The sequence below is a fragment of the Xyrauchen texanus genome, chromosome 28 (genome assembly GCF_025860055.1).
Source record: "Xyrauchen texanus isolate HMW12.3.18 chromosome 28, RBS_HiC_50CHRs, whole genome shotgun sequence".
NCBI classification, from domain to species: Eukaryota; Metazoa; Chordata; class Actinopteri; order Cypriniformes; family Catostomidae; genus Xyrauchen; species Xyrauchen texanus.
In genome coordinates, this window is record NC_068303.1 from 14276520 (window position 1) to 14290618 (window position 14099).

General features: G+C 38.3%; 1 protein-coding gene across 2 annotated transcripts; it reads right to left on the minus strand.

The window, feature by feature from the left end:
* Positions 1 to 11895: 11895 nt before the first annotated feature.
* Positions 11896 to 13832, minus strand: lratd1 (LRAT domain containing 1). 2 transcript variants are annotated; one of them, XM_052096484.1, is made up of 2 exons: positions 13722 to 13832; positions 11896 to 13270 (listed from the first exon to the last, which is right to left on the minus strand). In XM_052096484.1, exon 2 carries the CDS (start codon positions 13231 to 13233, stop codon positions 12451 to 12453), a length of 783 nt encoding a protein of 260 aa, XP_051952444.1. In that variant the 5' UTR covers positions 13234 to 13270; positions 13722 to 13832; the 3' UTR covers positions 11896 to 12450. The 2 variants fall into 2 exon arrangements, with proteins under 2 accessions (XP_051952444.1, XP_051952445.1); XM_052096485.1 differs by having other exon boundaries at positions 11896 to 13267; positions 13722 to 13830.
* Between the last annotated feature and the right edge of the window lie 267 nt (positions 13833 to 14099).

Below are 14099 nucleotides of genomic sequence, written 5' to 3' on the forward strand. Positions count from 1 at the left end.
AAATGAAGCCAAATATGACTATATGGAAACGTCCCTTGTCAGCATACACATCGTGTCTCCAACTTAATATATTTTGAATAATAATATATAGGCTTTGGTAAATATAAAAAATTAGAGCATTGTGATTGTGCCAAGTCTCCATCGTTTCAAAATAACAGTCCCTGGTGTGTCTCAGGCTTGTTTAGTGTTAAACATCCCACGTTATGCACCCAATCTTTTTTTCTGATTATTATTGGGATTTTGGTTGAAAACGACATCTGGGATTTTATTCATTTTGTACTCTGAACTCTATGTCTGTGCTGACTAAGAACATGTTGTAACATTCTATGAATCAATTTGAAACGAATGGCAGCCGTTTACACCACCTTAGTTATTGGTATCGGAAAATCCACTATCGGTTGACCTCTAGTATGGAATATTAAAATATCATTAAATAATTGTAATGCATAAAGTTAAAATGAAAATTCTCTCATCATTTACTCACCATCATGTCATCCCAGATGTGTGTACTGTATGACTTAAAATCTTCATTTGTATTCAGCAGAAGAAATTTTGAAGAATATCTCAGCTCTGTAGGTCCATACAATGCAAGTGAATGTGACCAAAATCTTGAAGCTTGAAAGAGCAAATAAAGGCAGTAAAGAGTAATCCCTAAGATTCCAGTGGTTAAATATACACTCAATGAGCACTTTATTAGGAACACAATAGCGTGGTCTTCTGCTGTTTTAGCCCATCTGCCTAAAGGTTTGACATGTTGTGCATTCTGAGATGTTTTTCTGCTCACTACAATGATCTGAGTTCCAGTAGCCTTTCTGTCATCTCAAACCAGTCTGGTCATTCGCCGTTGACCTCTCTCATCAACAAGGTATTTCCATCCGCAGAACTGCTGCTAACTGAATGTTTTTGGCACCATTCTGAGTAAACTCTAGAGACTGATGTTTGTGAAAATCTCTGGAGAAATACTCAAACCACCCCATCTGGCACCAACAATCATGCCACGGTCGAAATCACTGAGATCACATTTTTTCCCCCATTCTGATTGTTGATGTGAACATTCCTGACCCAAATCTGCTGATTAGATATTTGCATGAATATGTACATTAGGTGTACAGGTGTTCTTAATAAATTGCTAAGTGATTGTACAGAAGTATCTACATCTATATCTACAGAAGTGATAGGTGTGGGTGAGAAACTGATCAATATTTAAGTCCTTTTTTCTTATAAATTCTCCTCGCTGCCCTGTAGGTGGAGGCATGAAGAATGTGAATCGCCAAAAACACAGGAAGAATGTAAAAGTGGAAGTGGACATTGAAAATAAAAAATGACTAAAATATTTATCTGTTTCTCACACAAACCTATCATATCACTTCTGAAGATATTAATTTAACCACTGGAGTCATATGTATTGCTTTTATGCTGCCTTTATGTGATTTTGGAACTTCAAAGTTTTGAACCCATTCTCTTGCATTGAATGGAGCAATGGAGCTGAGAAATTCTTCTAAAAATCCTTGATAGTGTTCAGCAAAAAGACACATATGGGATGGCATGTGAATGAGGAAATGATGAGAGAATTTTCATATTTGGGGAAACTATTCCTTTGATTTTAATTTAATACCTGTAATTGTCCAGTTATTTAAGCTATTTAAGTCTGCAACCCTGCTACAGTTGCAATTAATGATAGATAGATAGATAGATAGATAGATAGATAGATAGATAGATAGATAGATAGATAGATAGATAGATAGATAGATAGATAGATAGATAGATAGATAGATAGATAGATAGATAGATAGATAGATAGATAGATAGATAGATAGATAGATAGATAGATAGATAGATAGATAGATAGATAGATAGATAGATAGATAGATAGATAGATAGATAGATAGATAGATAGATAGATAGATAGATAGATAGATAGATAGATAGATAGATAGATAGATAGATAGATAGATAGATAGATAGATAGATAGATAGATAGATAGATAGATAGATAGATAGATAGATAGATAGATAGATAGATAGATAGATAGATAGATAGATAGATAGATAGATAGATAGATAGATAGATAGATAGATAGATAGATAGATAGATAGATAGATAGATAGATAGATAGATAGATAGATAGATAGATAGATAGATAGATAGATAGATAGATAGATAGATAGATAGATAGATAGATAGATAGATAGATAGATAGATATGTTATACGTGTAGTGTGCATACATTTGAGTGTCCATGTCTTTGTTACTGTGTATATTCAAGTCTTCTCTTGTGTAGGTTTCAGTCTTACAGTCATGTATAATTCAAACCAGGCTCTTGGTTACATCACTGGATACATTCATCTAGAACCCTCTCTGCAATCAGACTCCCTGCAGCTTCCTTTGATAACTACCCAGAGCCTGGTTCATATACTTAATGCCAGATCTAATATTATGGAATCAGTCTTGCTGCACAAAGTGAGAGTTGTCCAGCCTATGGTAATTGAGAACACCACAATAATGGAGGCACATCACAAAGTAGAGGTCTTGCAGAAATTGCACTTCTTTTGTGCACTTTCCGTAATGGCAATTTAGTTTCGAACATTGTTATTGCTTACAGGACACACTGTGCTTGCAAACATGCCTGCCGAATGTTTTCTTAATCTTATTCTTCTAAGTGTTTATCACTTCCTGCCTTGTTGTCACACTAAATTTTCAGGTGCGTTCTTCTAAGCCCAGAAATATAGTGAAAGGCCACATAAATATTTATAAGTCCACAAGTCTGAGATCATTAGTGAAAATGCTTCACTATTGCATTATTTTCTATTTTTTCCCCCCGTTAAAAATTCTATTATGAGCAAAACAAGTTAAGTGAAAGCTGAACTTCAAAATGTAGATTCATTTATAAATGTCTTATTTCTTTATATTGTTTTAATTACAGCATGCAAGCTGGCTTGGACTCCACAGGTTTGTGCAAAACCTGATGATCTATGTTATTCCAGTATAATTTGAAAATGTTCCAAAGTGTATCTTGTGTGCTTAAATGGAAACTAGACCTTTTTCCCAAAGGAATTAACATGGCCAGTTTCAAAAATTTGCTTTAATTATTTTCCAAGGAATAGAGTTTATTTTCATTTAATTAATGAGTTAGTGCAGAATTTTAAATGGTTAACAATAAAAATTACCAGACCAGTAAACAATTACAAAAGTATCCAATTATACAATTTTACTTTATAACTTTTCCTCTGATCTGTGAACACACTTATCGCTCTCTTTCAGTGCCAATCACTAATCAAACTTTGGCATCCTCATGACTTTGTCTCTTTTGACTTTGGTTATTTTGTGCTGTGGACAAATTCAAACCTGTGAACACCTAAGGGGTGTGTGATTGCTGTCAACTGATAAAATGCAGGGGGGAAAAGTTCTCCCGGTCAAAGAAGGGTCAAGCTGCGATGCAGCGCTTAACTGAGGGGGAAGGAAGAGAACAAAATGGGGTGAGGGATTGAATGAAGGGGAGAAAGGTTAAGACGAGCAAGTGACGAGATGTGAAAACCAAAAGCAGTTAGAGGAAGAGAGACATTAATAAACAACTGCAAGAAAAACAGGAAAATGAGAACAGGGGGAAGGGCAGACAAATGCGCTGCATAAGTAGATGTTTGTGCAAGCATTAGATGGCAGGCATGAGATATGCGTTAAATCAGAGCCAATGTAATAGTGTGACATAAAGAACAAAGAGCCTAAGGGTGTGTATGCATGGAGAAATAAAAAATGCAAAAGGGGGGAAACAGAACCAAACAGGCAGAGGGCGGGGGGTAAATATGTATTATATAATGTATAAAGGCAGCAGTGCAAATAAAAGTGTGCCTGTGTGTTGGAACAAACAATGGGAAGAGATGCGAGAGAGAAGAGAAAACAAAGGCCCTCTTTACACCTGACATTTACAAGCATTTAGATTCCGGATGGTATCTGGATATTCATAAGATGGATTGCATGTACAACTTGCATTCCAATGCATCTCCAGTGTGATTGACTAGAGATATTTGGAAAAAGACACTTAAAAGAATATTCTGGGTTCAATACAAGTTAAGCTCAATCGACAGCATTTGTGACGATGTTGATGGTTACATGTTGATGTTGATAAAATCAACGAGTAGTTTCCCTTTTAAAAAAAGCAAGTTAACATGAGACATTTACAATGGAAGTGAATGGGGCAAATTTTTCGAGGATTTAAAGGCAGAAATGTGAAGCTTATAATTTTCTATAAGCACTTACAGTGCATAAATTCTTCTGTTAAAACTTATGTATTATTTGAGCAGTGAAGTTGTTTAAATTTTTTATAGTTGTTTTAGGGTTTGTTGACATCATGGAAACGAAGTTGTAAAATTGGATATAAACACAAAAGGTTAATTTGTTATTTTATCAAACTAAAATCATGTGAACAGGCATATTGTTTACATCTTTTTGCTATACTTTTGATTTAACGTTGAATATTTCTTTCTTTTTTTTTTTATTAAAATTAATTTTATTGTTATCAGTATTATGCCAAAAATGCAGTCGATTGAGCTTAACTTGTATTGAACCCAATGAAAAGTGCTATTTTCACATAACTTTATACATTACTTATGTAGTTGTAAGCGAATAACAAAAACACATTTTGCCACACACGTTGCCTTTACAACTCCAAAACATGGTCAAAGTTGTAATTGCTATCAACTGTTGTTTCAGTAATCAAATCACAATGCATTTTCACAGAGCCACAATGTAACACTTTTAGGGGAAATCAGCAGAATTTTAACATTGAGAAATATACACATTAAGTTCTATGCAATTGTGAACCAATCAACAAAATGCATGTTAAAAGCAGGTATAATGGGGGCCAAAGGTATGGCTTTGTGTGTAATGCAGCCACTCAGAGCTCAGAGTTAGTACCTGAAGCAGCTTATCTAATCCTGTACCTCAGACTCTCTCATTAACTCAGGGACAGAGAGAGTAGGTGAAATATGAGAGGAATGGACTGTAATAAGGCACAACTGTGTGTGTTTGTGAAATCCAGTGCCCAAACTGCTAAAATAAGATTCCTGATGATTTGTTTTGCCCACATTTCAGAGAAATAACACCAATTAAAGCTGTATAATATTAGTATTAAGCACAATATGTAGATTTAAAGGGATAGTACACCCAAAAATGAATATTCTGTCATAATTTTCTCACCTTCAAGTCATTCCAAATCTGTGAATTTGCTACCTCTGTGGAACATAATTACATTTTTGTCTGTGCTTAACACAAAGCTTCCGAAGACTGAATATTGCACACAAATCATATGGACCACTTTGTATGATGCGTTTTTTGTAATTTTGTCAGCCCCTTATTCATGTTCATTATAGAAAAGAGTGACCAGGATATTCTTCAAACAAAAAAATCATCTTTTGTGTTTCACAGATGAAATTCATACAGGTTGGAAACAACATGTATGTGCCTCTAGCATCACCAAATTGAATTGCAAAAATAATCACTCCCAAAATAATCTCTCTCTCTATCCTCCATTGGTGTCCAAACAGATAGTCCCACTCCAAACTCGCACCATTGGTTGAGCCACTATTGCTTTGTCATGTTGGACGGGCCGCACATACAAACAGTAAAATGTTTTGATATTGTCCAAGAGTTGTCGTGTTTCCACTTTTAGATGAAATCAACCTACAAATGGCTTACTTATGAAGCTGGGATTTTTTTTTTTTTACATGGAAAATATTACACACATCAGCTTTAAGCAAGGGTCTCCATTTGTTCTTCATGCAATCTCATTTCTGTCTAGGAGAAACAATTTCGATAGTAAAGAAAACACATCCCTATTGGTCTACCTCCTCCTGTTCTCTCTACTATTTTGTCTATTATGGATCCTCTTCTCTCCATTATCACCCAATCTCACACTCATCTGTGAAATATCCTCTCTTGCCCCCTGTCTATCTCTTTTCCCCTGCCACAACTACACAGAACAATCTGCCAACATCATAAAAGAAACAAGCATCCTCTGATCCAAACCTTAGTGAGACTGCTTGTTTTCCCCCTGCCAACACTTCCCATGTTCACAGTGGAGTTAGGATGGAGACAGAAAGAAGAGCAAACACTTCTGCGGTAATTGGGTACAGACCAAGAACTTTGGCATGGCCCAGTGTTAAGATTTGTAGAAGCCGAGTAAATATAAAAGGAGGTCTGCCACTAGCAGGGGAGACAGGCAGGTCCTCAGAGACTCAGACACGAATACAAAGCATTAACATAATGAGGGATCTAGGGTAGTGTAAACAATCTAACTCATTGTTCTACAGGTGTGGCAACATCACCAAGTGTGTCTAGAGCTCTCAGCAGCTGGTTCCACAGTCTAAGAGCCCCTATTAGCGACCGTCTAAGAGCGGAATTTGCTGAATTCTGCAATGTGGCAAATTATGCTGTGGCATTATCAAAAAAGAGCCCATAATATGATATGACCTTACAGTCTAATCTCTAAAGAGCAGTACGTTTACATGCACAGTTTTAATCAAGCTAAAGTCTTTTTTGAGTCAAGCTACGGCCTTCATCTCTCAGTGCGAGTGTACATGACACAATGCATTATCAAATGTTTGAAGGAAGGATGTCAGCTGAGGAAGTGTTAAATACATGTCTTTCGGAGCAAACACACAATGCCAAGGTGCTTTTCAAAAGTGAGGAAGCACATATTAGTGTTTTTGATGTCTGCAATGATTCTACCAAAGCTGCTCACACTATTTCTCAAACAATAACATTTCTTAACCAAAATAATTAAACCTGAAGTATGTAACTTATTGTGCATATTTACATATTTTTTTGTGTATATGCAGAGACAACTATACTGCCCTACAAAACAAAAAGGCAGTAACTGCATTTTTGGTCAAAAATGAGTTATTATCATTTTCATGACATTCAAGGCATCCTTTGTTATGTGACAAAACATCTTATCTCAAATGTGTGTCGTTTTGGAGAAAAATGGTAGTCGTTTGTACAGTAACTGCAAAAAGCCCTAGTGAAACAAAGCATGAGTACAGTAACATCCATTACTGTATTCTTGTTATGTTTTACCTAACAAAAAATAACCGTGTTGCTGCGCAGTGAAGGTACTGTTTACATGGTGAACACACACAGCTGACTTCGATCCTCACGGGACGGTTTTAACATTTGCGATTTCACCCTTCTAACTTCACACAAATTTTGTTTGAGATGGCACAAAGCTGGGGAAAGAAGATGGTCGAACTGACATTGAAAAGAAAATACCCGGAGAATGGTAAGTAACAGTGACAAATTAAACATTTAGAGGCTAGGCTATCACAATATAAACACCTGTCAGCCACCAGGGCGGGACTTCCTCTCAGAGGTCCATTCAGATAGCATTATGCTAATTGACAGGCAATGTTTTAAATAGCTTTGCTTACCTGCCCCTGATTCTCCCTGCTCCTAGCTGTAACTTTATCCTCTGTAACTTCACATCATCGCCGATGCCATGTCATCATTTTGTTGTTCATGTCACAAAGTTATAATCCAACCAGCGGTGGAAAAATATTCAATAACTAGAAAAGCATGTGGTCCTATTCAAAATAAATTGTCCCAATTTGGGCTTTGATACAGCTTAGCAATGTGAGACTTTAAGCAGCTGTTTCAGCATCAGAACAGCTTCCGGGTGGAAAATATTGACCTAAAATGGTCAAATTAGTTTGGGTTTGGTATATCCATGTTCAGGAAAACAAATGGTTCCAATTATTTCAAATACAGTGTATCTAACACACCCAGAGCCCAAGTTGTGGCAAAATAGTTTTTGGAGAATATGTAGTTACTGCCTTTTTCCTTGGTATGGTGCCACGTTTTTGGTAAGTAATACAAAGCAAGAATACAGTAACTGCAAAATAGTGGTAAAATATCAAATTAAATATGAGGATTGATATGTACAAAGAATAAGCTAATATAAAGTAACAAAACAGCCACATGTCCAATAATCTACCTACAACTACTTAGGCTGGATGACAGGATAACTTTAAAGTCATTTTTCTCAGTTCTGCACTCTGCGTAGTTACTGCCTTTTTGATTTGTAGGGCAGTATAAGTCAGCCATTCATTGGTTCATTTTCTCGAAAACTGTAAATTCTGTCTTTAAGTGGCTATGTTTGTGTGACCCCCTTAGACCACCTGTTACTCAGCTAAGGGTGTGAGTTGGGGGCAGGACTATCACTTTGTTTGACCAGTGGCAGATGGGGGGGCATATTCAGAAATCTGTTTTAAAAACAAAGTTTATATTTGCCTTTCCGTTTGTTGGCACTAGTATTACATACTTCAGCTTTAACTAAGCTCAAAACTGTTTTTGCACCAAAATATCTGATTACAACAGACTGCGAATAATGTACTATATCTCCAGGTCGCCGAACTCTGTGCTTGCAAATGTTGCTTTTGCATACATTTGTTGCAAATACCTGCCTATTTGAGAGATCAACCAATCATCACATAGAGAAGCCAGGCTTCCAGGCGGGACAAAAAAATGCAGTGATTGAAAGTCCAATGTCCAATAAGCAATCGGATTCAATGCAATTAGAGCTCACAAAGCTCCCATAGACAACTAGAGAAGCATAGCATCCAGGCCGGACTCAAAATGACGTATTTATAGCCTCCCTTCCAATGAAAATCTCTCTTTACTGCACTGAAATATAATGGCACTGCTTTCTGCCATAGACTCCCATGGAAGCATGGCTTTAGTGGGACTATCTGGGCCATGCATCCACTCTTCTCTAAGGACACATTCATGTGGAAAAAAAGTGGATTGCATAACTTGAAAGAATGGCGCTTAAATTATTTTACACTTTTATTCACTAAAATACTGCATATGTAATTTATAAAGATTACTTGTGCATATAGAAAACGTGTGGTTGCTGCATTTCTTGAGGAAGCGGTGCTTCCCGTGTAGTTGTAATGAAATAACCAATGACATGTTTAAATGCTGAACAAATCTGAGCTATAATCGCATTATCTAGGTCTGTTAGTCTTCATGTAAACGTACTGAATGTCTGGTTCTGACCAATTCAGTATGTTCTGTTACAGTTTATACACCTCACTGTACCCTTAGTTGTACAGAATCATTATGAATACACCAGTAAAAGATTATCATGATTATTTCTTCTGCATGCCTGTGGCATTACCATGGTACAATGATAGTATCAGGTGTTCAATGATTACCAGATTCCTCTTACATGGTATTTACACGACAAGGTACTTCAAAAGTCCAAAATAACATGGTATTTCAAATGGTAGAATGAGTGTGGCTTCAATACAAATCAAAAAATTTTCATTGGGCTTTACAACAAAAGTTAATCTGGAAATACCATGGTGCATTGATATCTACCATGGTACTAAATGATTATCATATTCAAGTAACATGGTATTGACAATGTATGAAACTTGAAGGTTCTTCATAGAATACATTTACATGGAACTTCTTTTAAGAATCACCTAAACACCTTCCTTTCAGAAATATAAGCTTGTCATGATAAATTATTTTTAAATTGTCCAAAAGGGAAAAAAGCACAAAGAAGCCTGAATTGCAGATTACCAGCTAGCCTGCTAGTTCAAACGAATATCCGATTGAGGCTGAAAAAGAGGCAGGACTTCTGCAGAGCATAGATGTTATGCATGATTCTACCTCAGCAGAAGCAAATGTATTATCTGTGGTGGTTTAATCAACACAAAAACAACAAGCTCTCCGTTAAAGAGGTTGGAAATCCATGCACTCTCTCCCCAGGCTTTAAGTAAAATAATATTTAGTAGGCGCAAGCTATATGACTGGCTGAGGTTTCCCCAGTAACAGGTTACGAAGTGTGACAGGCTTGCGCTCTTTCAACACACACAGAGGCACACATACGGCATATCACTGTGAGACAGACTTTGTTCAGGCTAAAGATATTCTGTTCAACTCATGTTGGCAACATCTAGTCCCTCAGCCTACTGTTCTTTCACTCATGTCCTCATTCTCCACATATAGCCCGCTGCTCCACTATCCTAAATTTACTGCCTCAGAAAAAGAAAAAAAAAAGCAATTGGTACGGAGGGGGTTGGGGGGGGGGGTTACTGGGGCTTAGTGTCAGTACACTAACAAGGCTAAGCCTGTAACATCAACAAATAACTCATCTGACAGTTGGTGTGCAATATTTCCCAAGCCATTTGAAACCCATCCCACTTGTTTTCTTTCATTTGCAGTTTTGCACAATCTTCCATTTTCCATATTAATGGCTTAGACTGGCACATCTGAAACAAAATGTCCATGATGAAGATTTATAATTAACAATCCTGACTGGAATGCACACAGACACACACAAACACACACACACGCGTATACTTAATGCAATATACTGTTTTCAATGCAAGTTAAGCTCAATCGACAACATTAGTGGCATAATGTGGATTAACACAAACATGATTCTTTGGTCCTCCTTTTCTTTGAAAAGAAAAGAAAAACTCGAGGTTACAGTGAGGCACTTCCAATGTAAGTGAATGGGGCCACTTTTTGGAGGGTTTAAAGGCAGAAATATAAAGCTTATGATTTTATACAATCACTTACAGTACCTTAATTCGTCTGTAAAAACATATATTATTTGAGCTGTAAAGTAGTTTAAATCCTAATTTTTGCATGATTACGGAGTTTAAATTTAGCATTTTAGAGTTTTAAAAACAGTATTCACTTTACTTTTTAATCGATTTACCAACTGAAGTTTTTTCCAATCAAATTTCGGATTGAAAACATCCCAAAATGTCTTCAAAAGGTTATGCCAGATTTAGCTCACATTTGGGGGCAATTTTGTTCTTCAATTATTGCTAGTGTAAGTATGAACACACACACACACACATAGAATTATAGCGTCATACAAAATATAGTTGATGTAAAATGAATACATAGGACTGCAGTCTGCAAGAACTACTAGATCTAGTAAATATGCAAAACTGAGGTGAAGTTCTTTAAGGCGAACCACTAAAGTAAAATCACATTGTCTTCTTTAATCAAGTATTTCAGTATGATTTATAACAGGATAGGCAGATTTATTGAAATTACTGTGGCTCCACTTGAGTAAAAAAACAAAAAAAATAGTAAACAGCTGATATTGTTACATTCTAATGAAGCACACAAGGTTAACCTGGTAAAATGGGCTGCTTTGCTTCAGGAAATACCTGATTTACAGAATTATTTGTTAGTGTTGGGGAACACAAGCTCTGTAAAGGGTCCAGCCACACAGACCTGTGGGCCAATCAAGCCCCAACTGAACATAAACATAACTGATCCCAGCTGCAGTCTATAGCCTCTAATAGGAAAACAAACAGAGCATGACCATATTAACTGGTGCTGGATAGTGTATATGCACACAAACACAGCTTATCCAAAATGTAGGCTGCAGTTGATTTGGATCTTATAGGTTCCTGAACCACAAACAGTGCAGTTATAAACTTGATATGTAGCCTATATTTGAAGTAACACATAATATATAATGAAATGCCTGAGGGGTGCATGTTTTTTAATCCTTTCCAAATACTTTTTCACCCACAATGTCTCCTAAGTGGTTAGGAACGCACCGATGATCATTGACAATAACAAGAACAAAAGGACCATGTCTCCATGCATCACAAACTACCCATAAGGGATACTAATGCACCAATGATAACAACCGTCCTCCCTGCTTGCGGAAATAAAGCCCCTCGAAATCAAATTAAGCTATGGTCGATATTGTGAACAACACAGAGGGTTCATATTTGAATTATAATGCACAAGTTAGGCACTCGTGCAAGACTGGCTTATCCAGCACGTGCTCGCTTATTGATTCGTACGCAAGGAAAACAATATGAAAAAGAGCTAGAGACCAAACACATTTTCATATGGCAATCTACGTTTATTTAAATAAAAACCATTTTTTAAACGTACTAACTGAAATACAAAAATATGGACTCCAAAATCAAAGGAACTTTGCACGCGCTTTGTTGGTAACAGAATGAAAACAAAGGCTCGTGTGAGGTTTGGCGTCAGTGTTTGATTGGTTTAGAGGAACTAATACATGCTGGACAGATGTGCAATAACGGAGTCCCACGGCTTGCGTTTAATATTAAAGCTCTGGAGTTCAGTAAAATATGACACATAAATGCATCGTGGTTCCTTATGCACTATCTGCCGCAGCGCGCGCCGGGGTCTATATGGCGGCTGTATTCGTTCATGGGACGAGGGCTCACCTTAATTTTTTATCTTTTTCCTTTTTAAAGGTACAGAGTGACTTTAGTGGGGCCATTAGTTCTCACACCATAATCAATAGGGGCGTTGTCTTTGTATCATATTTTCACACAAATATGCACGACCCTCCGAAAGTCATAAGGTAAAGGTAAGCAGCCGTTGTTCAAGGCATGCAGAATTCCAATCGGTCCACAACGAGACTATATGAAATCCCCCTCATTCCTTCCCGCTGACCAGCGACAGCTCCTTCAGAATTCCACTGGCGTCCACGCGCCGCCTCTCTCGTATCATCTCTTCGAGACTGCGGAACATGAGCGTGTGCGCTGTGCTCTCGGACAGGTGCACCTTCAGAAAGTATCGCTGCTCGACCGAGTGCACCTCGCCACCCGCTTTAAACTCCCGTTTCCCGAAGCGGCACCAGGCGGCGAAACTTTCCGAGTTCGTCCAGCAAATTTCGTCGCTGCTGAGCCCCAGGTGCCCGCTCGCGTTCTGCATCACCAAATCAGCAGGCAGCGGCCGGTACCGGTAACGATTGTTTACTATCCTGCCCTGCCGACCGCAGCTGATCTCAAACAAGCTGGCCTTGCGGATCTCCCCTTTGTACAGGTGAATAACCTGGTCCTCCCTTTCAAAGATCGCCCAGTGCGGGGCCTGCGCGTTGGCCACTAACTCCAGTAGATCCCCGGGTTTGCACATGGTTAATAAAGTTTTCACTGAATAAACATTCAGGTCCTCGTTTTCTCGCAGTTTGGAATAGATACATTCCTGGCAGCAGAACGCCGAGTACTCGATCTCATTGAGCGCCACCGGACCGTCCTTGCTCGGGCTGTTGTTGTCTTTAAAGCTGTCCGACTGAGATCTATCGTCCAGTTCTTCCTCCTCATCGGAAAAGAAGTACGCCACGCCAACACGCAATTCGTCCTTCTCGATGCCCGATGGATCCCCCGTGGGTAGCTCGCTGTAGTTCAGGTGTGTGATCCGGTCCAGTTGGTTTCCCATCAATAACAGGGCAGAGAAGAGACATGGAATACTGCTTCTGAAATAGAAAAATCGTTACAATGAGTAGCCATACGCGAGACTTATCAACTGTGTCTCAAAACCTACCTAGAAAGCATTCTGTGGAATCATTTTGAATCGGAACGCGCCCATGCCCAAAAGGTGGACAGCCATAGTATTCACGTCAAAAAAGAACAAACATTCACTGAAACCATGCGCACCTGGATGCGTAAACAACTCAGGGGTTGCCCTGAGAGCAGCACAAAGAGGCAAAACGAGTCCATGTTTAACTGCTCCAGAGGATTGCGCTCCTCATTGAATCTCACATCTAACAGTGCAGATGAAAAAAGATAAGATCTACAGCTTTAGTTTTTCCAAGCACGCAAAAATCTGCAGTGACCTCCAGTTATTCATTTCGTAACACAACACAATTGGAAATGCGTTACCGAGCCTCCAATAGATTAGATATGGTGTGTTGGATGCATGCATACCTGCGTATTTCCCCAGGACTATGGCTAATGGTCCTTTCGCGCCATCGGTGCTTTCGCTGTGCGTATCCCGCAAGGTCTCTAAACTCTTTTGCCACTGCCGCCCTCTTTCCTCCAAGGTACACTGGCTTCTCTTACACTTTGCACTGCCTCACTTATAAATAGTCAAGAAAACTCCGCCTCCGTCCAGCAGAACCAGCCCTCCTGACGGCGATTGGTTCAGAGAAAAACTTAGACCTTTGCTCAAGCTGATAATATTACAGCTGTTTGTGTTGTTTGCAGCCTCTAAGACCCCAAAGGGTTCGGCCAAATACTCCAATAGTAAACATCTAGAATGGAAATAGAGATGTGTATAGGTGAATTATAAGGGCATTTTATTAA